At 39.6% G+C, this 27968-nt stretch overlaps 1 protein-coding gene across 1 annotated transcript; it reads right to left on the bottom strand.

The window, feature by feature from the left end:
• Positions 1 to 27968, bottom strand: YWHAZ (tyrosine 3-monooxygenase/tryptophan 5-monooxygenase activation protein zeta). The gene is made up of 6 exons (XM_062570458.1): positions 27843 to 27968; positions 25023 to 25326; positions 8467 to 8590; positions 4461 to 4624; positions 4262 to 4357; positions 1 to 1042 (listed from the first exon to the last, which is right to left on the bottom strand). Exons 2-6 carry the CDS (start codon positions 25314 to 25316, stop codon positions 983 to 985), a joined length of 738 nt encoding a protein of 245 aa, XP_062426442.1. The 5' UTR covers positions 25317 to 25326; positions 27843 to 27968; the 3' UTR covers positions 1 to 982.

The following is a 27968-nucleotide window of genomic DNA, read 5'->3' as shown; positions in this document are numbered from 1 at the left end:
TCCATTCATAAAACTTTTATTCCACTTACATCAACTTAATACACATGTTCTGAACAGTTATGCTTGGATTGTTCATGAAAATTTCATAAGACATTAAACAAAGCTAGCCATCATCTCAAGTTATTTCCCTGTTAACTATTTTTACAGCACATGCATGTTAGGCAAGTATCAAAAAAAAAAAAAAAATCACAAAAGCAAAAAACCTAAAAAAGTTAAATACATGGGTTTTTGTTTTACTGCTGTGCTCGATATACAGTGTCATTATGGATATCAAGCAATTCATTTTTACTGCATCTTGTACATTTGTTCTTAGGTTGCTTAAACCATTTAAATACAAATAAAATGTGTAGCAAAAATAATGAAAGCAACAGCAGGTAACTTTACAAATAATGGAATGTGAACCGTTTCTGTCCTTCTCTAGAGAAAGTTGACTGGGTTATCAAACTGTCTTAAGGAACACTTCAGCTGCAATCAAAGATGTACACTTGATTGTATATTCCACAGATTTCACATGTTTGCTTGACATGCAATATCTATGGGACACCAGTTTATTCACAGCCATATGCGCTCCTGCTTGAGTACTCATGTTAACTACACCTGTGGCTGCAACTGATTATCCCTTTTTCCACCATGACAGACCAATATGCAAGCAGTCTTCTTTGCCTGACATAGAAAGCTGTTTAACACTGGCCTTGTGGGAAACCACAATGTACCAGAAGTACTATGTCAAACATTTAAAACTCGTATAAAAACGTCACAACCCTATATTGGCCACCTCAGATGAAAACAGATAAATTCCCCAAATGTTAACTGGCTCTATTCCCCTAATATTAAACAAAACCACATGGGAAATATAGAAATTCAAATAGAAGTAACATAAACCTGTCAAATCGTAAACAAAAACTATTTGTGGGACAGCATGGATGACAAATGGTCTACTGTGTAAATTTCAGAATGAGGCAGATGGAAATTGGAAGGCTGGTTAATTCTCCCCTCCTTCTCCTGCTTCAGCTTCATCTCCTTGGGTATCCGACGTCCACAACTGTTCAGGACAGAAAACAGAGTACAATATTTAGATATTAATATTATAACTTATAATTAATAATTCATTATCATTTAAGGAATAGGCTTTCTAGTAACTTTATGAAAAAACTTACTAAGTATCATGAAAAAAACATGACCACTCATATTTTTCTTTGCAGGCAAGCAGGAAAAAGTAAATGGCTTTAACTCCTACACAACATAAAATAAAAAACCAGTCCTAGGTGACCTAACTTCACATTGCATTTAATGACGAAGCTCATGAACAGTCAAAGCCAGAATCTAATATCCACAAGGCTTACTAAATTATGATCAGGAGCATGCAAGAATCAGACTTGCAAAAAAGATGCAAGAGAATTAGGAACTAACAATACTTGATTTCCTGTGGATTTGCACCTTCTCTTCGACTGCAAGTTTTATGCATCTTTCTGAAGGAAAATCTTCAGTAAAAGGTCTTTCATCCAACATTAGAGTGAATGCTTGCTGTTCTTCAGAAGAGACACTAACAGGTTCTGTTTCCTCACCATTGCTCCCCAAGCATTTCACTAAAATCTCTATCCCTCAGCTAAATTTGAGATCAATCAATGGATTCATAAGTTGTTTCAGGAGAAAATGAATACACAGCAATTCCAAACCTGGAATGGGGTGTAAGTCAGCCTAAAAACAGGGTATGCAAAAAATCCAACTTTTGGCTCCCTAACTTCACATTATAAAGCCATATATCAAGATGAAGCACAACTAAGCATCACTTGCAGGGTAGCAAACATAGCAAAAGAATTTTTTTGTGAAGTAAGTTTCAACACTGGCTGCTTCCAAACTACTGTAATACTACCAGTCCAGAATGTTTTGTAATAGCGCTCTCCTTCTGCAGAGACAGCAGTCCCAACCGAATACTTCAAGCTGTATGGCCATAGGTAGCAAAAGTCAAGAAGAACTTTAATTCTTTGTCTATCTACAGCTTACACCACTTGTTTCTAGCATCTGCACTGAGTTCAAATCCTTTATTCTGAATGTTAGTGCTATTGCATGCATTTATAAGGAATATTATAGGAACAGTTTATTTTCTGAAAGAAACTGGTAGAAAGACAACAGAAAATGCTCTAGTCCTAAATTCTCACTTCTAGAATATCTGCAGATGTGCACATACTTTTATTCAGTATATTCAAAAAAAAAAAAAAAAAAAAAAAAGTCTTATTGATCTAAAAGGAGGATTCCCAGAGCACAGTTCAAAGAATTTGCTAGAGAAAAATCCTTTAGGGGAAGAGAAATGGGGATAAACACAAACACAAGGAAAAAAAAAGTATTTTCTCAACACAGATGGACAAAAGGAGACATATTTAGCAATCCTGGTGAAATAAATTTTTACTTCATCTATTAAATATTATCTCTGAACATATAACTGCCCTCAATCCCTACTGAGAATGATCAGACATTCCTCATGAGCTATACAAAATTTATAAAGAATGTAAGAAAAATCACCATCTGAGCAAACTACCACTGCACAGACCTGATCAACACACAGCATCATTGCCAAAATGCTCACCTCAAAAAGATTGTAATAGTCTTGCATAACTGTAGCAAAAGACCTTTTTCAATTTATGATACTCCTTGCAGTTTTGGTCAGTTGCACATACATCAAAAGTTACTTTTTACCTCAAGAACTTGTAGAAAACCAGCAATCAATGTAAGAGCAAGACTGACAGAGCTCACAGGAAACACTGAAGGCAAAATGTATCCATCTGTTCAAGAAACAATCTTGCAACTATCTATGATTTCTCCTTTATAAAGGAAAGCTCATTTTAACTACCAGGCCAGATAGAGTCATTCATATACTATGACAGCTCACACTGGCTTTTGCCCTTGTATGGAGCAATTTGCTTTCCAGCTGCTACAACAAACTTCACATTATTTTCACTGGGAAGCTAGAGAGTAAAGTCAACTTCTACTCTCCATTTATTTCAATACCTCTCTCATTTAGAGGTCAGCTCTTGAGCACTCTCACTCAAGGGGTCAGTATACACAGCCACTGACAGCATGAAAGCTTATCCCACGTCTCCATTACAGAGGTCGAGAACTTCATCTTCCAATTGTTTTGTAAGCAATAGCTTGAACTATCACAAGTAGCTTTTTCAGTAGCATTAAGTTGCCATTCTAGTAGAAAAGATTTCAAAAAAATAGGCAAATAAAGCATTGGAAGCAAGAGCAGAAAATATGGCAATTTCTATCAGGGTAGCCTACTAACTGTATTTGAGGTTTACCATGCTGAATGATCTTATGCAACTGTACAATCTTACCTCTGTTTCTCTTAAAAGTAGTGCAGATGTTCTGTAGAGCTCTGACCTCAGATAGAACAAGTGAACATAGTAGTGCAGTTGCAGACCAAAGAGATGCTGCTTGTTTTACAATTCTTGCTTATACTTTTTCGTCCCCCAGAAGACTAGGGACTGAACTATACCACTAATTATGTGACTATGATCAGTTTGCTTGCATTTACTACTTCATTTGCTTTAGATGTTTTTCTTTGCAGTTTTAAAGTTCAAAGTAGGTTAAAGTAAAACCCCACAAAGGATTCAATTTTTGGTTAAACTGATAAAGTGGCACAATCTTGAGCCTTCACTTAGGCTGAGAACAGCTATGAGGCCAAGTGAAAAGGAAGACAGCTGTTGTGCAACTGCCCTGGAAATATGCTAGCTAACATTGATTCCAATTTCAGTTTTTACCAAAATTAAAGAAAAAAATCCAAACAACTTAACAGGTCCCCAAAAAGACTTGCTAGATTTGTATGCAGTCTTCATGTAGGTCCACTCCTTGCATGTACAGTCAAATAGACCAAGCTATGTGAAATTTGACAGAACAACTTTAAAAGGCAAATGTGACTGTATTCTCAACTGCTGTTATATTAAAAGAGAATACCTTTGCTGGTCACAGTTCAAACTATTTCACTTACTGTTTCTAAACAGGCCAAATTCTTTGAATAAAAAAAAGAATTACTGAATAATTGGGGGATTTGGCTACTATCAGAAAAATATTTAATATTAATTGGCCTTTAAAGGAAAAAGGTTAGGTGTGAAAAAAGTTGCAGCTCAGAAATATAGTGTATTGTAAACTCATCTGTAAGTAAATGACAGGCAGCTCAAAAGCTAACAGTGAACAAAACAACTGTCTGTTCCATAAGGACCAGTCCTGCTATCAACAATACATAGAGTTTAATGATACTCACTGTCAAGTTGTCTCTCAGTAACTGCATTATTAGTGTGCTGTCTTTGTATGACTCTTCACTTAATGTATCAAGCTCAGCAATTGCTTCATCAAAAGCCTAGAGTTAAGAAACAAACAACATTATTGGCCATGCATCTAAAGGTTATGCAAATGATTTAACTGGGATTCCCCCCCCCCCCCCCCCCGGCCCCGAGACTTACCGTTTTTGCAAGAGAACAGGCTTTCTCCGGGGAGTTGAGAATCTCATAATAAAACACGGAGAAGTTTAGAGCCAGACCTAATCTGATAGGATGTGTTGGCTGCATCTCCTTTTTACTGATTTCAAAAGCTTCTTGATACGCCTGTTGTGATTGCTCCACTATCCCTTTAGGGCAAAGAACACACACACACACACAAAACCACAAGTAATTCAGATATTGTATTCAGACATACAATTGGGACTGTGTTCATGTTGGTGTGACAGAAGTATGTCAAGAGTGAATGCTTATGAATGAGCATATTACTCAATGTGTCACTGTTTTATTAAGATTTTACTAAATTAAAATTTTAAATGGCTAAAAAAGGAGTTTCTCAATTGATCAAATCATAGGTTCGAATGTCTCCCTGCTAGCCCATGATTATCTGTATTTATAATCAAGTGTTCTCAACACTTTTGTAATACTTAAGATAAAAAACACCATTTAAATGAGAATGTAAAAAATCCAAGTTTTAGCTACACACAGGTATCAATTTCAACATCTTTAAAAATCACAAAGCATTTGAGATCCGCATTTTAACCACATAAAACACCAATGATCTTTGTCTGTTAAACGTCTGATCCTTCCAGTAGCTGTCATTTATGAATTTGCATTCAAAAAGCTTGGTAAAAGCAATATGTAGCATCCCTCAATTTTAATTAAATACACACTTTTTAAAAGCTTCCAACATAGTTCCATTTCCTCTGCAGCTACGGAAAATGTTTTTACCTAACTCAAAAGTTCTAGTACACTATATAGTACGCTTTCAAGTAAGAGCCAAAAATTAATACTTTTTGTTCAGTATCTTTTTGTCAGAAATTCATCTTTTGAGGTTCTCAATCTGTTCAGTTACATAAGTTAAAAATATTTGGCAGAAAAAAACCCATCTACAAAGATCTAAGAGCACAACAGATTCCATTCTCACTGAATACACTTGAACTTAGGAGCATATTATGCTTGCACAAGGTAGAGATCATAGCCCAATACAACTCAAAAGTTAGACTATTACCCTGATGGCTGCAGCAGGTAGGAAAGTGCTAGATATTGAAAACAAAGGGACCGTTGTTCCTGCACTCTCAAAGACTGTTAACAGCATCTGAGAAAAAGGGAGGGAGGGAGGGAGGGAGGGAGGAAGTCATTCAATTCAGATGCAGGAGGATTTCAATTGCAACATTTCTGGATCAGACTGAAAATGCATCCAGCATCACTGCTGCAAGAGTGCCAATTGTATGCATTTGAAAACACTGGAAAAATAAATCTTTAGCCTAAGAACTCAAAAATACATCAATAGTTAAGTAGGAAGCACTCAAAGTCTAAAAAAATACCTGAATACCAATATTTAGGATGCCGATGCAACTGCTATTTGTTCTCCCTTAAACATGCACGGAAATTATAGCATCATATTGTCCTCTTCAGCATAAAGATGAGGATACTCACTTACTGGACGAGTGCTCAGCACTTCGTTTTCTCTTCACTATTCCTGTTCTGTCTTATGAGCAGTTTACAAACTCACTTCAAATCTTGCTTTGATATCTGAATTCATTTTCTTACAGGCTTCACACCGCTCATCATTGTAATAACGGAGCGCTTGAAAAAAGATCAGCCTTAAAAGTTGTCAGAAATTGATATGTTACCGTTGAGTAACGGTTTGTTTTACTACTACTCCTAAAATCAGCTTCCAGTATGTGTTCTGCTCTTCCATAATGCTAATGTAAATGCCTTAGAAAACGCTGCCATTTATGAATGCTAAAATGAGCAGCTTGAAAAATATGCAGCTTCAAGGAATGAAGCTCTTAGCATTTGATTCTTAATCCTTTTTTTCCCTAGAACAAATTTAAAAAATTTGAGCATTTTCCCCCTTGAGAAAATACAGTTACCCTTTGAGCACTAATAGAGGGAATTTAGCACATTTGATGCAAAATTTGATGCATTTATTCTGAAATCATCCAATATAAACAATTTGCAATATTTTTAACCTTAAACTTTTCAGAACACTATAATTCTAAAGTTCCAGGCTAAAATAGCAGTAGGGAGTTACTCCACAATAGACAAGAAACCCATTTGATACAATAAAGAATCTGTTTTATGAAGATAAAAATTCAGACCCTAGAGTTGGGAGCTTCACCCTGCTGCTGGTATCTATTGGAAAAGGCTGATAGAATGCTGTCCGACTAACGGGCTACTATCTCCTAAGCCACAATTATCAAGTGCTCTACTACATGGTTAGCCGTCACATATAACATGCAGGAAAAACCTTTAAGATTAAACACTTGCAAGAAATTTTAAGTTTAGGAGCCATAGCAACAATCTAAACAGGTTTTCAAAAACGTTTTTCCTCACTTGAAAAGAAAAAAACCTGCAGAAAAGGTGCTTAGCCAAGAGACTGGGTTGAATAAAAATTGATTTTAGAACTAGTTTAAATAATAACTGTACAGTCTATTTTTTAGAGCCTGCAGCTTAGTCTCAGACAGAAAACTAAACTTTGAGACTCTAAGTATCATACCTTCCAGATTTGTGAATTAGGGATTACCAAAAGGAAAATTAGTCTTTTTACAGTAACAGTTCTAAAGTACTGATTACATGTGCAATTCTGCAGTCAGCAAGAATGGATCAATTTGCATGAAGTAAGCAGTCAGAAGTCAAATCAAGCCTATTCTCCTAAGTCTTAGTAACTTCTTTCAACACACTTATCCAGCGTAATGAGGAACTGGGCTTCCCTAGGTAACATGGGTATAACTGGATGTGCCACCAAGTAAAAGCAGACATGTCTGTCCCTCTAGCCTCTGGAAATTATTCCAGGTTCAACAGGACATTTTAGCTACATACTGACTTCACCAAACTCAACCTGATTTCTGTGAAGCCATATAGATATCTTTATATCTCACACTACTAGGAGGACTTGAAAACAAAATTAAACCACTGGGCGCCACACACTCATATAGCAGTACATGGAATCTACAAGCTCTATGACAGAGCAAAATTACACTGAGCATTAGCTGTGCAGCTCAGTAGCTCTCCAATAATCCAGGGGGACGGGGGGGGCTCAAGTTCATACATTCAGAGATGCTGTCTGCACATTCCCAAGTATCCCATATTTCTGCAGGCTATCTACTCTGTGCCTGCAAAAAAGCAGGTCAGGGCTGGCAGAGTTTATTAGACTGGGCTCTGTGCTAAAGTTACTACACTGCTCCCAGTTTAAAGCTGGCCCCAAGAAACAGTTCAGCACCATTCACAACAACCTATGTCTAAATGTAACATAGGTTAAAGGAAAAAAAAAAAAAAGACTCAGCATAGTTAAGCCACCTAATACACATTTAAGAATAGTCCATATCACTGATTCATAAATATTTAAGTACCTTATTTCAACTTTTCTACTGAAATTCAGGTGAAGCTAACTTACCTATGGTTAGGACAAGCAACTTACATGAAGACTTAAGATAACATTAGGCAACAAAGAACATTTGGAGATTAAATCAGACAGATACGGAAGACAAATTTCCTAGGAGTAAGGTACTAATCTTCTTCTCCAGGTGGATTCTGGTCTCCTTGCTCAATGAATCTAGGCAGATTGTTTTGTATGTAGTAGAAACGCAGCAGAACTGGTAAGAAATAAAACTTCAAAAAAGCTACAGACTCCAGCCCCTATAAAGAGGTAAAAATGATACTCAGCCAGGGAAAAGATGCGTAAACCTGTACTTCCAGTGTTAAGGCAGATGCATGCATGCATCAGAGTTGATTTCAGAATTATGTGACTAAACATCTGTTCTCCGCTTCAAACTTCAGGGTACTTGGAAATTTTTGTAAATAATTTGAAAGTTATCAACCTATGATTTTTCTGTAGAAAAAAGGAAAGCTCATTACTAAAGAAATTTACATCCAAACAGAAGAATTCCAAAATTCAAGAAGTGTCACTGTTCCACTGAAAGCAATCTGATTTGACAAATCTTAGCAACAAGCTGACATACAATACCTTTCTTGTCATCTCCAGCAGCAACCTCAGCCAAATAACGGTAGTAGTCTCCTTTCATTTTCAAATAGAAAACTTTACTTTCTGCTTGCGAAGCATTAGGGATCAAGAACTTTTCCAACAGAGACTAAAATGGAAACAAAGAACATAGTGTTTTGAACAAACTCACTTTTACAGTTTGTTATATTATAACTGAACTTCCGATTCAACCTATTTCAAAGTAAAGAAAGCTTTATTTTTTTCTGTCCCCCCCGCCTTTTTTTTTTTTTTCCTAAATATCCTACACAGCACATCCACCTAAGGAGAATTTGTTCTGGATCACAGTTTTAGGTATAAGCAGGAATGTTCCATGCTGTGATTCCATGGGGAAGATGGGAAGGAAACCTGTATTAATTCAGCTGATGAGTACTGAGGCACCAAAGGAAGGGTTTCTGCCATGTGGTACTCTGACAAAAATAAGCAAATCTGAAGAGTCTGTGCAGAAGGTATACAACAGAATAAAGTCTGCATCCACAAAAAAATAAGACAACTTAAAATATTAGTTCCCAAATCTGAGATCCCAGTATATTAGGTACACAGGAAATGGGAACTAGGCTAATGAAGCTTATTAGCTGAAGCCCCATACTGGCATCACCAAAGGCAAGGAGCTGCAAGGTGAATCTGGATTCTTGCCTCTCTGGACAGTTTACAGCTATATAATACTGAATAAGATCAGCTATTTGACTTCATGCGCTGCCCAAATAGGTGTTTCCTATCTTTTCAAAAGCAAAGGTGGTTGCCTAGAGACACCCCACCAAATCCTGCCTGTGGGCTGCCAGTTAAGATCAGCTTTTTCTAGATTTTTCAAATCGCTTATTAAATTAATATAGCAAGTTCCCAAGTGACGCAGTCATGTAATTTAGCAAGAATTCTATTATGATGAAAAAGGAAAAAGACGTCACTAACGCATTTAGCCCATTTAAGTGCAAGCTTGTCAAACTTCTTGATAGAGACTGTTTAAAGTCAGATTTTAAAAGAAAAACCATTTATTGAAATGACAAAAAATGTGCAGAAGTGTTCTTGAATACTCAAAGTGAAAACAGAAGCTATTATATATACTTTGCTAAGGCTATGTAGCAAACATTAGATTGAAAAAGCTGAAAATTTTATTGACATCTTTTTACGAAAAAATTGAATTACATGATTGACATTTCAGTTCTGCTTTACAGGAACAGACGAGCAAAGAGAGTTCAAAACCATAGAATTATGACCGCTTTACAGTAATTTTGTACTAGATAGTGACCTGCATATTAGCTGAATTACTTTACATGATGTACTCTTGGGATTGGCATAATCTGAATACGGTAGTTTGTGACCTTTGCACCAGCTCTGGTAAACAAGACAACCTACATAAACTTAGAGAAAATCATGTCTGTAATTGACAGAAGGAGCAAGAAGAGTAAATAATTTAAGGCTAATTCATTTACATAAGTTATGAATATTTAGCCTAGATGACTCAGGCTTGTGCAAAATCTGTCAAAATGAAGTGGTCTATTATGGCAGTTCTCTCTATATGTTCTCTCAACAGATAGGACAAGGTTGGGCTGACAGAAAAAAGTCAGACAAGGTTTTACTATGCCAATGCTCCAGTGAGATTAAAACTATTAAAGGATTTTCTTTAATTAGTTTTAACACAATGGAAGATATTTATTCAGTCACCTTTAACATATATTTTCAGTACTATGGAGATTGCCACACAGCTTCATTTTATATTTATGCAAGAAGACACCTAGAACACTATGCTTCTGTGCTTCCTGTCTGAATGAGTGCAGAGAGAATCCTTTAGGAAAGACATAGCACAAGCAAATCAGCAGCAGACATATTTTACGGAGTCAGTCAAATGGGTGGCTGAGTGCCTCATGTGCAGGGCACCCTTTTGCAAGGGCATATGCTATGCGAGGAGAAGGACTCAGTGCTGCTGGAACAAAGCTGGAGCCGGTAAGGTACACGGATCACATGCTTCAGTTCTCCTTAACTACATATACGCTCTGTTCTCACCAATAGAGAACATCAAGATTCACAGCTATGATGTTTTTCATCAGTGCCAAAAAACTTCAATGACAACTGAAGGTTCCCAACTACCAAGAATAAAGGCTGCTCATTAGTTTTTCCCTGCAGGAGTGCAATTAAGTCAGGTGTGTTGGTCTGCACCTAACCTTCTAGCACCAGGAGGAGTAGCCCCTTCTCTGTAGCTTCCTGTTAATTGATCAGACCAAAAAATTTTCAATGACTTCAGAAACACAAATTATTATCTGTACAGAAAGCTGTTGGACTGAAAAGTACAGCTTTATTCACTAGCGCAGCACCAACCAAACATTCAGATCTTAACTTCACTTAAATCACAACTGAGGTAGAGTTGCCTACAAACAGCAGACTGAATGGGTGATCTGCAACAGCAGGTATCATTTAAGAATGTCTAATAACAATAAAAATATTCATAATTAGATAGATTCTAGTAGGGCAGTAGCAACTTGGACAGTATGTAAGCTCTGTATTGGGGAGGGAGGGTTTCTAACCCAAGTCAAATATAGCCTATGGAAAAATCCTCTGACAGCTGGAGTCCTAGACTGCACTGGCAGTTTACTCATGTGTCTGAAGGAAAGAAGTCTATTCTATCTGAACATCCCACAGGATTGGTAGGCCACACACTTTTGGGAGAAATTCTGCGGACAAATGCTACAGGTCCCTAAGCATTAAGAACAATAACAACAATAAAACCTGAAAGCAAACTAAAATCTAAAAGCTACCATATAAAATAACTGAAAGGAGATCTTCCTCTATCTTTTATCTAATAGCATCTACTACTGTATATAGTCAGTTCTTCTGTCAGCACTGGTCTTTTTATTTCTGGATTCACTTTTCCTTACCAATATGAAGTTACAAACATTCCTTAGACATTAGCTTAGTTAGATGCAGAGGATACAAATTTGTCTTAGAGACTTCTTGTGAAAGCAGCAATCTGTATGTAGGTAGCGTGGCTACAGAAAGTCATACAGTTCTGAAACCATTAAAATGACTGACCTTTCAGATTCTAACTACAAAGGACAACATAAAACTGGAAAAGGCACAAGCCATACAATATTCTGGTTGAGGGTTAAATCCCATTCCCTTCTGAAGAACACTGGAGAGTAGTGTCTTTTTTTTTAAATAAGTAACTATAAAGCTTCTCTGGGGGATGCACTTTTTCCACATATTCTACAAAGTATTTTTAAAACTAATGATGTGTGTTCTATTTACCTAAAACAAAAACATTAGAGGTTAGATGTTAGACGAAGATGTTAGATGAGTGCACAGTGAGGTGGATTGAGAACTGGCTGAAAGGCAGAGCTCAGAGGGTCATCATCAGTAGCGTGGAGTCCAGTTGGAGGCCTGTGGCTAGTGGCGTCCCCCAAGGCTCAGTACTGGATCCCATCCTGTTCAACTTCTTCATCAGTGACCTGGATGAGGGGACAGAGTGCCTCCTCAGCAAGTTTGCTGATGACACCAAGCTGGGAGGAGGGGCTGACACACCAGAGGGCTGTGCTGCCATTCAGAGAGACCTGGACAGGCTGGAGAGCTGGGCAGAGAGGAACCTCCTGAGGTTCAACAAGGGCAAGTGCAGAGTCCTGCACCTAGGGAAAAATAACCCTAGGCCCCAGTACAAGCTGGGGGCTGACCTTCTGGAGAGCAGCTCTGCAGAGAAGTGGTTGTGCTGGTGGATGAGAAGTTGAGCATGAGGCAGCAATGTGCCCTTGTGGCCAAGAAGGCCAATGGTCTCCTGGGGTGCATTAGGAAGACTGTTGCCAGCAGGTCAACGAAGGTGATCCTGCCCCTCTGCTCAGCCCTGGGGAGGCCTCATCTGGAGTGCTGTGTCCAATCCCGGGCTCCCCAGGATGAGAGAGACATGGAGCTGCTGGAGAGAGTCCAGCATAGGGCTATGAAGATGATCAGAGGGTTGGAGCATCTGCCCTAGGAAGAATGGCTGCGAGAGCTGGGCCTCTTCAGCCTGAGGAAGAGAAGACTGAGGGGGGGATCTGATCAATGTGTACAAGTACCTGTACAGAAGGTGTCAAGGGGATGGGGACAAACTCTTTTCAGTTGCCCCGTGTGACAGGACAAGAGGCAATGGGCAGAAATTGAAGCACAGGAAGTTCCGTCTGACCGTGAGGGGGAATTTCTGCCCTGTGATAGTGACGGAGCACTGGCACAGGCTGCCCAGAGAGGTTGTGGAGTCTCCTTCTCTGGAGATCTTCAAGGCCCGCCTGGATGCAACCCTGTCTAACATGCTGTAGGTGACCCTGCTGAGCAGGGAGGTTGGACTAGATGATCTCCAGAGGTCCCTTCCAACCTTACTGATTCTATGAAAGCACCCATAGATAGTAAGAACTATTTCAACAATACAACCCATATACATCCACCTTCTCCCTTTCTTAGCAGTTGATGTGACAGTTTTTACAAGTCTAGAACTAACCACCACATGGGTGGCTGCTAACAACTAGTCTAATACTAGATCAATAAACTAATCCATAATTACAAAGTCTTTCAGGTGGAGAACATCACTGCAATACAGACAACATCCTGACAACAGAAGGAAAGCTATTCAGCAAGAGCTACATGGTATATAAGCAAGCTCTCATGCTCATTCATGACATTCCTGCTATCAAGCCAAATCCCCATCCATGTCTGACATATATTAATATGCACTGACTGTAACTTCAAGGGCAGCTACAGTGCTTGAATCTGGTAGAAACAGCTAAAAACAAATGAAACAGAAACCCCCAAACACTCCCCTTCTCCTACCAACTCCTTAGCTGTAATTTTCAGAGCTTCTAATTTACTTGATGGCATTTTTTTTCCAATTACCATGAAACAAACCAAAGCATTGCACTCAAGTACATTGAAAAGTAGCAGCTTTTTACTGCACTTTTCAACCAAAACCTGTACAGATTATACAAGTTCTTCTTTCATCATAAATTCATATTCAACCTTTCCAGAAAGATTTTCACTGGAGAGTTATTTTTTAGCCCCTCTCCCCACCTTCTTTTTTAAACTGCACATGCATTAAACTTGAATATCAACTTTTATTAATATGCTAGCTACTAAAAGATCAGATATTAACACTTCACATCTGCAACTGTGATTATTCTAAGTTAACAGCTTTCTTATACTCCAGACTGGGAGAAACAGCACACTCAAACTCAAGAGATGCTAGTTAGTTATGTTCACACATACCATACATAAGCAATGTCATGAATTTGGTACATTCCCCCACCCCCAGAAAATCGGCACTAGAGAAATGGTCTTTGTCTCAACAGAGACTGCATCAGCACAAACTTATTATTCCACCAGTGAACTTCAATCCTGGCTTACATTAAGTACTGATCAGGAGAATATTCCCTTTGTCCTTACTTTTAGACCTGTTCTCTCACTGTTCAAAGGCCAAAGGAGTACACAGTCAACAGCTGGCAACACTAAGTATAAGCACAATGCATTTTGAGCTGTTCTGCAAGCACTACACAGTCTTATTTTGGTGAAACAGACTTTTTCTTACAGTTTTACAAGATAAAGTCTTCAAGATAAAGCAGTTTCAGTTTGGAGAGTGAAAGGAATGTAAAATTCAGTGAAAAAAAAAACTATTAAAAAATCCTGTTTCTTTTTGCAAGTTATACATACTTCAGTTTGTCAGGTTGTGGTCAGAACTTCAGTTGAAGACAGGAAGCCAACCCATAAAGACTTGAATAGTCTTTTCCTGACACTTGAGGCCTAATGCTACCCTTCCTATAAAAGCATTTGCATACAACTTTGGCAAGAGGCTTGCACCAAATTTACACCAGCACATTAAAATTAATGCTTCATTTTGCCCAGTTCCATTTAGTCCTATGCATATTTACTCTGATTAAAGGCTCAGTGTCAGCACATATTACTGCCTGGAAAATTTAGATAATTACTAATGCACTGGAGGATTGCATCAACAGCTCAATTTAGACAGTCTCCTCTCAACAAGCAGGTCACAACAAATACAATCATCTGTTTCTAGAAACACATAGCTGTAAATGAGCAGGTAATACTAGTTAAAGTATTTAGAACAATGAACATCTTTTTAAATATCAAAAATAACTCTTTAAGAGTTGAATAAAAACTTCAGAAATATTGAAGAGAAAGGTTTTACTCCTGCACAAAAAATACAAACAAAACTTAAGAACAGCAAGAATCCAAAAGAGTATATTAATAAGCATCACCTAATTTAAACAATATCAGTTCTGCTCAGAGGTAATAGGACAGGCCTTTTACTTTCAGACAACATTGAAAAACATCTGATATACAATTATGACATTATTTCTAGTTTTGAAGATAAGCTACATGGGAATTTTTGCTGAATTTTACTTCACTTGTCATTCATCTATGTTACACAGCACAAGGAGGTAGAAGACATGAAAGAATACTTTTTTAAATTCAGCCTGTAAACCTATTTCTTTGACATTCCACATTAACTGAGAATGGCCTAATATTTTCAGGATGCAAGAAGTGCTCTATTATATTCCTTCAAGACATCACAAGAACACAGGAGTGACTGCACTGGCTGACAGGTCTATTCTGTCTACTATCCCACCTGCAACAACACCCAAAAGAGGATGCTATTAGAAGAAAAAAACACACGAACAAAATATCATGCCTCCTACAGCTTCCATCATTTGACATTTACAGACTTCTTGGATCAGAAGTGTTTTCCGTGAATTTGGTAAACTTCAGACTTCTCATTCACATTCCACCTGCTTGTCCAGATTCCCCTTAAATCAACAAACTTTTAATATCCACAATACACTAGGGCAAAGAAGTTGTGGGTACTTGACCACCTTTGCAAAGAAGTGCTATTTTTGTATTGAACTTGTTTCACAATTTCATTATGAAAAAAGGTATCATTTTTGCTTATTGGATTTTACTTTATAAAAACAGTAGTACTAAAGTTTGCATTCCTGTTCAGAAGACTGTCAGATAATTTCAGATCATATGAATAATTTCAATACCAATTCATAATCAAAAGCCCCTATTGTGCTTTTATACCATCCATGTCCCTAAATTCTTTTTACTCTACAAAAGAAGAAGGTAAGTGAAGGACGAGAGAGGAGGGAAAAATGAGTAAGACAGACATGACAGATATTAAGAACAAGGACATCTATCTGAAGCATTATGGTAGAACAAGAGATGAAACACTATAGCCAGTGAAAGTCCATCAAATCTTAAGATACAGCTTTTCAGATACATCAGGACATACTTAGCAATTGCAACCCAGCATAGTACCAAGCTACCCCTTTTATTCCAATTCTCTTAGAGGAACAATTGTTCATCCATAATAGGAGGCACAAAAAATTTTTTTGAAAGAAAAAGAAAATCTTTTTTTATTTCCTCCCGTGTCTACTTAGTTTTCCATCAAATAGCACAGCTGAGCATCATTATTAAAAAAAAAAAGCCTACAGATGTAAAGTATCAGGTATTTAGGTGGACATTCAAAATCTTGATCCAGATCAAGATCTTAATCTTGTGACACACAATGCAGGAAGAACTACATATACTTAAGTTTCAAATGGAACTAACCAACAAGCATGGTAACTGTAGCACACCTCTTTTAAACTGTTCCTTTACTGACTTCTATTTTAGTGACATCTAAGTCATTCAAAGCAGGCCATCTGTGCTGAACAAGTTCAAGAGACCTATCATTCCTACAAAAAGCTGGTGTTTGATTTTCCATGTGTGTGTCTTTCTGCCTCAGCAGTGCAGTTAGAAGAGTTAAATAGACTATAAAACGATACATGTGATTAGCTACACTGCACAGATTTGCATACACAGTAAGGGGTTTAACTAAATCATTTGTTGCCAACAGAAACACTCTTTTCACAGTCTACCTCAACTATTTAAGAAAATGATAAATATTTTTATTTTTAAGGGAAATATTTTTAGATAGTCTCTTCTCCAAACTCAAGCTTCTTGGAACAGGCATATTATGATGCAGTTGATTACTAGTTTTACCTCAATACTGGGGCTCTGCAACTGCAGAGACATACAACCATCTTGAGGAAAAAGGAGTGTTTCTGCCTTCTACTCTCACCAAAAGTAAAGTCTCTTGTTTAAAACTAGCTAAAGATTCCTACCCACTTATTTCCTTGCCAACACAGAAGCACACAAAATTTGTGAAATACTAGTGGCTGCTGTGGCATCAGTGATCTCTCTAGTAAAACAGCTGCTGAGGCAGGAGACAAGCCCAGAGAATCACCTGTTGTCTGTTCTCAGTACCTGTTATTCTTTCTTCCCATCAAACTGGCTGCCCACACAAGTAGGCAGCAGCAGCAGTCTGAAAAAGACAAGGAGAAAAGGCTGGCTGGAAAAGACGAGGTAAGAATCACCAGCCTGGGCAGGGAAGCAGTTCAATATTTTGAAAAAAAAAGAAGAGTAGACTTTCAAGGGACAGGGAGGAAGGACACTAACTGCACAGTTCATGCAACAGTGGAAGGCCTGATGTGCATAGGGACACTTAGGATTTATAAGAGCTAGAAAGAGCACACTTGATGCACTGCAATCCACAAGCCTGCTGAACTGGTAAAGCTCTAGTAGAAAAATGGAGGAAATGAGATCTGAGTAAGTAGTAGGGGATGACTGAAAAGAGAACTAGAGGACTAACTGAGAAAAGGGAATCTTATGTTACAGACAAAGAATGGCATGAAATTTTAGCTTATATAAAAAATACAATGAATAAACCGTAATTACTTTTTTTCTTTTAAAGTAGGGGGGAAACAAAAGCAGCGTCCCATGTGGACAGGAGAAAAACATGGGAGAAAAGTAGGACATGCAGGAAAAAAAACATTCATGTTCATACATACGCTGGGGGAGAGAACTAAATCTATGACAAGTGCATGTGCACTAATATGCATATGAAGACAAAAAAGAAAAACTAATGAACTTATGGACATACTATTGCCTTCATAAAAAGAAAAGGACGGGAACTGATGCAATGGGAAGAAGTATCTCCCATTGCCTACTTTTACAGGCATATATGTAGCTGCCCTCAGACATTATCCTCTCTAACTGTTCCCCTCCTCAAGGAAAGACAAAAGAGCCCTGGTCTGCACCATCATGCCCTTCACTAGCTGGGTCCTTCTCCCACTCTGCTTTCCAATTAGTATTTAGAGAAGTGAAACTTTTTTTTTCCCCCCATATCAGGATATACTCTTGGAAATCATTCAAAAGACTTTTCAAGCTACTCACGTCAATTATTATAGGTTTTCAAAAGTATGTTAAACAACACTTGACAGCAAAGAAATCAAGTTCTGATGCACAGGAAAAAATATTTCTTGAGAAAACTCATACAGAAGACAGCAGCCAATAAGCCATTTAATCCTAATTATTTTTTTAGTATCTCTTCTGTTCTGCATTACAAGGATTAATAAACAAAACAACCTCCACTTCACTGAGAAACAAAGCTCACGTGCAACACTCATCTATTTTGTTAGCATCACCTCATAGGGTATTTCTTGAATATAACAGATCATTGTAGATTTGTGACAAATGCCACAGATCATTATTCTGTTAAGAAACAGAACACCCATGAGAAGTTTGTGACAATATAAAATAGAAACTTACTCAAGTGGATGGAATTTTAGATAAGCTTATTGTGGCTGTATTCTAAATCAGAAGACTTTCTAGTTATCTTAAGGTTCTGTAGTTCTGGTTTCTGAAGAAATAATATTAAAACCCCCTATAAACATGCTGCAGCACTTTTTCTACTCAATGAGAAACAAAGGTTGGAAACATCATCCTTAGCAATCTGAACTCTGAAAAGATCTGAAGCCTGCTGAAAAATGCCAATTTAGCAATGTAAGCCTACTCTGCACTATGAGAATCCAATCAGAGACTGAAGAACTCAGATTCCTGTTGTTAAAATATTTTGTTAGATATATAATTCATATTCAAAAGGTCAATAACATCTAGGAAAAAAATGCACCTCATTTGATCCACACTGAGTTGATAAGTAAGTTTTTTTTAATAGAATTTAAAGTGCATCTCAACAGAAGCATATCTCTTATCACTGCCTGTCATAAAGGCAGGCAGTGCTGCTATCAGATTACAAGAAATATAAGCAACTATGCAAGAGCTGACTTTCAATAGAAATAAAAAAAGTTTAAGAAACTATCACACTTAAGAATGTTCTTCCAATTACCGTATTTCTCTCCTCGCTGTATCAGCTGTTTGCTAGAAGCAAAGGATTAACTTTAATAGTACAACGTTTTTCACACTTTCAAAATTGTAGTCAGCTATGCTCTGAACAGATCATCACCTTTTCATGTTCACAGCCAGGAGCCGCTTTGTCTGCCTATAGCAAAAACCAGGCAAGAGTCTGAGAATCTGCTTCAGAAATGTGCAATTCTGTCAAGTGCATGGTAACAAGATAGAGATTTACAGATAAAACCAGAGATAACTTAGCATCTGTTATCACAGATGTAAAGAGATAATACACTAACTGCTTGTGTTCCACATTTCATACCTCCACTGCTCACAGGCACAGTAAAAGCAGGTATCTTACCACAGCAGTGTTTCTACCAGTACCCTGCTGAGTAACCAATGAAATAAACACACCTAACAGCTCCAAAAAATTATGCAAACAAGCATGAATCTCTTTCTTCTTCAATAGCAAGGAACAAGAAGAATATCTGTCATAGTTAGGAGACTAAACTGATGAACTTATTTTGCTGCTTAAAACAGTCTCACTGGCAAGCTTGTAACGTTTTTGAACATCAGAGGCTGCTTTCAAATAAAACAAGTTGTTACTCAAACGATTCTGATCAGTATATGCACTACCCATGGTCCTTATTTTTCAAAGCCAACTCTGAAGCATTACTGTCAACTGAAATTATGACAGCAGACAACTGGTTATAATAAAGATCTGTTCTACTTCCAACAAATATAGAGGGTGTGTGCGCATGTGCATAAGTATGCGCAGCTATGAGAAGTATCACAAACAACTCCATTTAAATGTTCCTGTTTGTGTTTGTGCAGCACTTTAGCCAACACTGTGATAAATGGGTACATTAAAAAAAACCTATCAACATTATGGACTAATTTCTTGCTAAGATTAATAACTACTGGCTCACTTTTGTTCATGAAGTCTCACTAACAGCAAATTATTTATCATATATGCTGGAATCTAAAATGCTTTCAAGCATGAGCTGAAGTTTCATGCACTTACAAAGAATTAAATTAATAATGTAGAATAAATGAAAACCAACACATCAATTCTCCATTACTGATATCTAATAGGCCACCTCATATTTGAACTGATCCATTAATAGTGTTTTAATTCTCTATGATTTAACAGCTTTTCAACATTTTCAGTACACTACATTTGTTAGTAAATGCAGGAAATTAGTTTAAGCACTGCAGCAAGATAAACTGCAAAGGGGTGTAGTTACAACAAGGGAAGTGATTAAAGGATTATAAGAGTTAAATCACAAGGGTTTAAGGAAACTGCCTCAGCCTCCTACCTTCAATATATTTGAGAAGTTATACCAGCTAAAGCCTAATTGAGAAATCTAGACCTGAGCTATCAAAAGCTTAAACTACAACCATCATGAGATGTTAGAGCAAAATATAGCCAGGATTTCCTGAAATATATAGAGGTACATTCACAGAAGTACCTGCGAATCAGAGGTACTTGACATGTTTTCATGTATGTCACTAGCCCACTACCATCTTTTATATGAAGGCTAACAAAACATGGTATGAGATCTGGAGACTTCTATCCAGGTTCAGTACAAAACAGACATAAATGTACTAAAATGAGTCTGGTGGAAGCCACCAGTGTGACTGTGGGGCTAGAGTACAAGATGTAAACGGAGGGGCCGAGAGCTTAGTTTGTTGAGCCTGGAGGAGATTAAATAGAGATCTTATTGCTGCCCACAGCTATGTAGTAAAGACTGAACCAGACTCTCCTTGGAGATCTACAGTGAAAGGACAAGAAGCAGCAGCAAAGTTGGAACACAGGAAGTTCTGATCACATCTAAGGATTTTTTCTTCTTTTACTATAAGGCTAGACAAATATTAGAACAGGCTGTCCAGAGAGGTTGTAGAATCCCCATCCTTCAAGATATTCAAAATTTGATTGGTAAAGGCACAGAGCAACCTGACCTCACTGGACCTGCTTTGAGCAGAGTTGAACTAAATGACCCCCCTTCCAAATTACATTATTTGATTTAAGCAGCTTAAAAATTAGGGACTGAAATGCTCATAACAAAGATGTTGGACAACAAACTCTTAAGTTTCAAAATGTTAACCATCCTCTTTTGGAAGAGCCACGTCCTACAGATGGGAGTTTCCACAAACTCCCATGTATTTCAAAATCATCAAATAAAAGACATAAATCTCAAAGGCAAAAAACAAACTGCAGACAAAAAAATTAGGAAATTAAGAAATTCTTAGGGAGCCACAGAACTAAAACTGTGATTCTGTGAATTAAACATAGCTATTTTAAATCAGAGCATTGCTTTATTTGTGTTAATATTTATGCTACGGAAATAGTTCAACAAGGTATGGAACGAGTTACTGGAGCTCATAATCTACTCACTTGTTCGTGACTACTACCGGCAAGAGGACGTTTTGATGGAGCAAATAATGATTGGCTTTAAAAGCAAGAAATAAATACACATGTATATGTCTGTCTGCAAGAGTGATAATTGGCACATGGCTTACTGTAAGAGGGAGAACTAAATTTCCTAATCCTGTCATTACGAGCTGGCACAGAAACAGGCTTAATAGTTATTAACCTGGTAACCTACCAGGTGTTTGCAGGCAACTAGAAAACAGTCCCAATATAATTTGAGAATGTGAAGACAATAAGCATAAACTTGCAGTATGTTTTTTAAGAACAAGCAGCCATTTGAAAGCATTTTGAATGGAATTATGTTTTCTTCTTCCCCCAGAGAGCTGCAGCCCCATAACAAGTTACTGAACTTTACCCCAAGTTCTCCCAAAACAATATGCACAAGAGAATTGCAAACCTAAAGTCACCAAGATTTAACTTTCTTTTCACAACAATTGCCACTTCTTTGCACTTTCCATAACAAGTGCAAAGTAATTTAAGTAGTTTAAGTACACAAGGAGCACTATTTTATGCTTTTTTTGAGCACAAAGTTAGGAGGAAGTAACAACCTGGCAAAGAAAGCAAACAGTTAATCTTATTGAGAGGGTCCTGAACAGCACCATGATGCTTGAGCTTTGACAGGGAGAGAGTGAGAAAAATGCTGTGTAGCACCTATATGCAGCAGTAACTCTAAAACGCTAACTACAGCCAAGGTTTCAGGAAGCACTCTACACGTTAAGGGTTACAACTGAAGATCACAGACTCAGAATGGGGAAAAAATAGTGCTTGGGCACTGCAAACAAAGAGATTTACTTAAGTTATGCTATGACCTTGATGGGAAGCTTAGAACAAGAAGACATATCACCCAGAAGATTTGGCATGGAGAAGAACATGGGAAAAAAAAATCAAATATGGTACATTTTAAAGGAAATCCAAGGGACCATGGCTGCATGTGCTGAACTACAGAATACAGTGCAACTATCTAGAATTATGTTCATAGTAAACTGAAGGTCACTAGTCATATTTTAAATGTTTAGTTTGTATTTAACCTGTGTCAGAGATTGCCTGAAAGCTACTAGTAGTTAACTAAACTACTAAACTAGCAGTTAACTAAACTACTAGTTTAGAGCTCCTGAAAACTTCTAATATGCAAGCAGTAGGAAATACGAGACGTTGGCTATTCAAAGACCTCTCCAATCATGAAGTCCTTGACAGTTACAAAGCAAGAAAGAAGATGATCAGCAACTGCTCTCATTCACCCCTTAAATTAGTGGAAGAACCCAGAAACAGTTTAGTACACCTGGTATCCACTGGATGACAAGGACTGTTTCTTCCTAAACACTAGTGATTTGATTTCAAGATCTCAGGGAAAAGAGTGAGAAGCTGCAGAGGAGCCAGCTTTGGCAACATTCCGCTACTCACAAACACATTCTCTTAACCGGTTTCCTCCCTTCAACACAGAAGTTAGGACACCAGTCACTTCCACACTCAGCTGTGAGGTAACACTCCAGGGTACTAAATATTACTTAAGAGCCTTGCAGGCATCTGAAGGCACAACAACAGCTCAAACAGATTCACACTCCTAATAAAAGATATCAAAGTATACAAGTTGCTTTGGTACCGAGGCTGACAAGGCTCTCAACTAGAAGTTTAAATGTTTGTCAACACTTCAGATCCCGTTACTGACATACTTCATACTAATCAAGATTTGGCAACATTTTTCATTTCTGTTAATAGTTATAGACTAGACTATACTGTACAAAAATTACATCAAATTTACTGACAAAAAAGAAGTTCTACCTTTGCATGTAGCATTGTCCAGATTCCTGTTCATAGGAAACAACTAAATATGTTATTGCAATTCTTTTTCTCTGGTAAAGGGAAGTAGATTTCAAGTAAAGCAATATGGTTATTCAAGTTTCTAGGTGAATAAAAAAAAAATGCATGTGAAAAGGACATTCCAGCCAAGGAACAGGAATATGTTTTCAAATATAGCTTTTTTTTTTTTTTTTTCCTCCAATGTAATTATTGAAGTCAAATTGGGGCATGCCATTTGAAAGCATTTTTAAATCCTCCCTCTTGAATACAAAAAGAAATAGAAACGTTTTGAGTTTTTTTAAAACCCAAGTCTAAAAAAGCGGTTTTATTATCAATCACTGCCTAAGGCATTGTTTCAGCTGGATGGTAATCATTAAGAAAAACTGGACTGGTAACACTAAAAATGAGTGAGATATTAGCTGCCTAAAAGTAACAACATGTAAAAGAACAATAAATTTGAATAATTTATATACTTCCTCATTAAACACAGTATAGAGAAATACAAGCCCATTTTGTATTACAAACCCCAATACAACAGACTTGAAACTATTTTCTGTTGTTTTCATTTTTGTTTTTAATCACACACAGTAACAGCAAGGTAGTTTTGTCTCAGTCTGCTTTCCATCATCAGGAATAGAATTTAGTTGTAAACACTTTGTTCAGTTCTGTTAAAAAGGGTTTCTAAAATCAAAGGCTTAATTAAAATTATTTCTTAAACCCAAATTTTGTTTTACAAAGAATGTCAGATCACAGTGAACTGAAAGTATCTTCCCCAGTCATAAGACTTTCCATTGATTAAAAAAAAAAAAAAAAAAAAAAAAAGAATTTTAGGCTTACATTCCTATTTCCACAGCCTAAATAGCTGAGCCACCACTTAAAAACCTAAGAATTATTAAATCAGTTCTTTCCTCTACATAGTATTTCCACTTTCAGAGTGGAAGCTTGTAAGTTATCCTTACACAAAATAACAAAACATACAAAACTGGGTGTGTTACAATAACCATGGAAGCCAGCCTAAACTGGAAGCCAAGACTTGAGGCTACTTATGCTGACTCTCGCACACCCTTGGAGAACCAGTCTTCTGTAAGTGATCACCACCCATTTCATTTCATTATGTTACTCAGCAAGCCAAGCTTCTACTAGTCACTGATCTTAATTTTAGTTTGACATCATGGCTTCAACCACATACTCAACTACTTGACACTTTCCACGTATCATACGTTGTTCTATGACCTCCAGGTATTACTCGATCCCTTGTTACACGCAGGACAACACAGCAGTAGAGTTTGCAGTTTAGGTTTTTGCAGCCCAAAGTTCTACTGCTGACAATAATATCTACCACACTAGTGGCAGGACTAGACATCCATTAACGATGTGCTCACTGAAGCACACTGACATATGCAACTGAAAAAAACTGACAATTTGGAATAAGCTTTTGGAAGAGGTTTGGATTTTGTAAGCCAGTCTCCTAATGAAAATACACTGTTATTTGCCAGATACATGCATGTTTTAACATAAATACAAGCCTCTGAAAACGCCTTACTCTGGCCCCTTTATAGTTTGCTGCTAAAAACTGTAAGTTGAAGAGGGCATCATAGCATTTCTACTGCCTCTTCCTGCAGACAATTTTCTGCATGGCTGAGTCATAACTAACATTACATCATCTTACCCAGGGAGGGGCACAGTTTCCGTAGAGTAAGAGCTACCTCTTACAACTAGTAGAGCATATTAAAATTCTAGAAATTCTAGAAATCTAGGACATAAACAGGGCATTTTGGGAGAGGGGGTAGGGTGTGTGGGGGTGGGGACTCAAAACCAGTTCTATATCTTGTTGAGGCATGAAATTTTTTGTAACTATTACCTTTATATACAATAAGGTTTCAATATATTTTAAAATATATTAGCACTAACTATGCTTAAAAAACGCATTTTATGTATTTAGGGAAAGAAAGTCACACATTTTTTAAAATCTTGTCCTTCAGAAATGGCATAAGAGATCGCATTTACTGAAAGACCAGAAGTAGTCTGAGGCCTAGCACAGCACCACTTACGCTGTAACTCTAAGTAAAAACAGATCAACAGTTTCATTATTTCTCACCAGCACATCATTGCAGATGTCTCTTAGCTCAGTCTCAATTTTCTCTCTGTATTCTCGAGCCATCTGCTGTTTTTTCTCAGCGCCTTCCGTCTTTTGTTCAATACTTGAGACGACCCTCCAAGATGACCTACGGGCTCCTACAACATTTTTATAAGCAACAGAGAGAAGATTCCTCTCTTCGTTGGACAACTCAGCTCCTTGCTCAGTCACAGACTTCATGCAACTTGCCATGTCATCATATCTTTCAGCCTGCTCAGCCAGTTTGGCCTTCTGCACCAGCTCATTTTTATCCATGCTGATCTTTCTAAAGAGGAAAAATAGGGAGGTATTATTCAGACATATATCAAGGACAAAGATATTTTAATGTCTTTGCAGAGCATATGCATAGCAACCATTTTCCAAGAAGTTTAAAACTATAAGACATACAATCAAAATCTAGAATGCAAAGTAGACAAACACTCAATGCTCATATACATGGACTGAAGACTTCAAGTCACTGTTTCCTTTTAAGCAGCTGTTATCTTTTAAAGGAAAATTATTTTAACATTTGGATGCTTATGTTTGTAAATATTTAACTGAAGCAGATCATTCCTATCTCAAGCATATGCACAATTCCAGTGTTCTCATAAGACTACATTCAAGATGCAGCATTAGCTGCATCTGATTATCAATACAACAAGATTGACAAGAAAAATAGCCAACACTAAGTTTTTCATAGAAACAGACAGAATACAGGCTAGTCAAACAGTATGAGACAACACTGTGCTTCAACAGAACCTTGTATTTACATGCAGAAAGACTAGCCTCTGCAAATCAAACCCTGCAGTGGATGTTACAAAGTCAGAACTCCACAAATATTCAAGGAGTTTCAAGGAGTACACCCTTCAAAAATGATAGCTTCCTTTCCCCAAACAGAACAGGCTAGACCCAGGCAGTGCTCCTCAGCCTGAGAAACTAAGCTTTCTCAGACAAAAGGGGACTTTTAAAAATATTTTTAAGTATTACTTGAATATCAGCACTTAAGATAGCATAAGCTGGCTGAGATATTTTATAGCCCGTATCACATTAGGACTTTTTACACCAAGCTCTGCCAAACCAAGATAACTGACATCTTTTTCTGGTCATCCTACCCCCCAACTCTTTCGGTCATCTTTCAGGTCCCCACAATGTGCTTTAAAATACATCATCCTTTGATTCCTATGTTAATAATGAAACCTTAATTTTGGTCATATATGCTTTATTATTTCTACACATTCCAACTACCAACCTCACACATAGTAATTCAGCAGCTTAACCTTGGTCATTCTACAAACAGTTACCACAAGCAGTAACTGCAGTATCTCCTATTTAAGCATAAATGAAGCATGTTTAACATCCTAGACACCGGAAAGGAGAAAGTTTTTGTAGTTGCTTCCCCTACGCTGGCACACAGAAACTCAGTGGCTGTTCCACAGTGTTTGCTAACATGCGCTTAAGTCCTGACCACACTATAAATAGTGAGTTAAGAAGCCATTTTAAAGAAAGGTTTTGGCTACAGATGTACCACTGCCCAGTGCAACGAGGGCAAATGCGGTTTGAACGTCTGTCTGAATGCCAGTTTATCAAGCCACCAGGCTACCCAACGCCCGCAGACGGGTACGGCTGCATCCTTTCCAGGCAGTCAGGCCGCCGTTGTTTCCGAGGGACGAAGAGGACCGCTCTGAAGCATGGCGAGGGCTGGCGGACGCCCCTCGGTTGCTCGGCACGCTGGATGACAGCCTAAAATGGTGCTGCGGGCAGCGCGGCGGGCAGGGGGCGGGCAGCGGCCCCCGGCTCGGGGCCAGCGCCGCCCCCGCCCCATCCGACCGCCGCGGAGACACCGAGCGCCCCGCTGCCGCCTTTGTCATGGCGGCCTGGCGTCGGAGCCCAGCCCACTTCAGTGCGCGTTAATCCCGCTCACCTCCGCCCAGCGCCGGGGGGCGGCGGAGGAGGAGGATGCAGCGTCCCCGCCCCGACAGCGAGCGGCCGAGGGGAAGCCCGCTGGCCCGGCCCCGCCGCCCCGGCGGCGAGGAGGAGGACGAGGCGGAGGCGGGGGAGGAGGCCCCCGCTCCGGGGGAGCCGCCGCTACCGCCCGCGGGGCTGCGGCCAGCGCCGCGCGCCTCGCACGCCCCGGCGAGACTGCGGGGGGGAGAGAGGGGGGGAGGAGGAAGGGGCGGGGGGGGGGGGGGGGGGGGGAGAAGGGCAGGGCGGAGGGAAGGGAAGCGAGGCCGATGGAGGGGCGGCCGCTGCGGCTCTTCCGCGCCCGGGCAGCGCTCCCGGCGGGAGACCACACCCAGCGGCAGCCGCCCGCGCCCCGCGCACTGCGGGCCGGGCTCCCGCTCCCGCTCCCGCCCCGCGGAGGCGGTGCGCCCCCTCCCCGCGCGGGCAGGCGGCGGCGGCGGGGTCGCGCCCGCCCGCCGCGCCAAGGGCGGGACACCGCCCCGCGGCCCTCACCTGCCGCCCCCTCCCCCCCCCCAGCGGCTCTTCCCCTCCCCCCTTCCGCCGCAGGCGAGGCCGGGCAGGGAGGGGCAGCCGCGGCCTCACCTGCGCGCTCCGCAGCGGCCGGGCCGCGGCCCCGCGGGGGAGGCGCTGCGGCCGCCTCGCTCCGCTCCGCTCCGCCGCCCCCTCCCCGCGGAGCCCCGGCGGGAGCCGCCCTGCCGCCGCCGGCGAGGCCGGGGGGGGGGGGGCTGCGCGCTGCCCCCCGACCCCCTCGGCGCCCGGGGGCGGGGGGCCGCGGCCCGGCGCCGGCAGCCGGCGCGGGGGCCGGGAGGCGGGGCCGCGCGGCGCCGCGGGCCCCGTTACCTGTGCGCGGCGGGAGCGACGCGGCGAGTGTCTCGGGGCGGGCGGCCGGCGCGGACTGTGCCTGTCTCGCGGCTCGCTTCGCTGCAGCCTCTCTCCCAGCGCCACACACGGCGTCTCCGCCAATCA

Source organism: Rhea pennata, chromosome 2 (genome assembly GCF_028389875.1).
Source record: "Rhea pennata isolate bPtePen1 chromosome 2, bPtePen1.pri, whole genome shotgun sequence".
NCBI lineage: Eukaryota > Metazoa > Chordata > Aves > Rheiformes > Rheidae > Rhea > Rhea pennata.
This window is presented reverse-complemented; position numbering and strand designations above follow the sequence as displayed.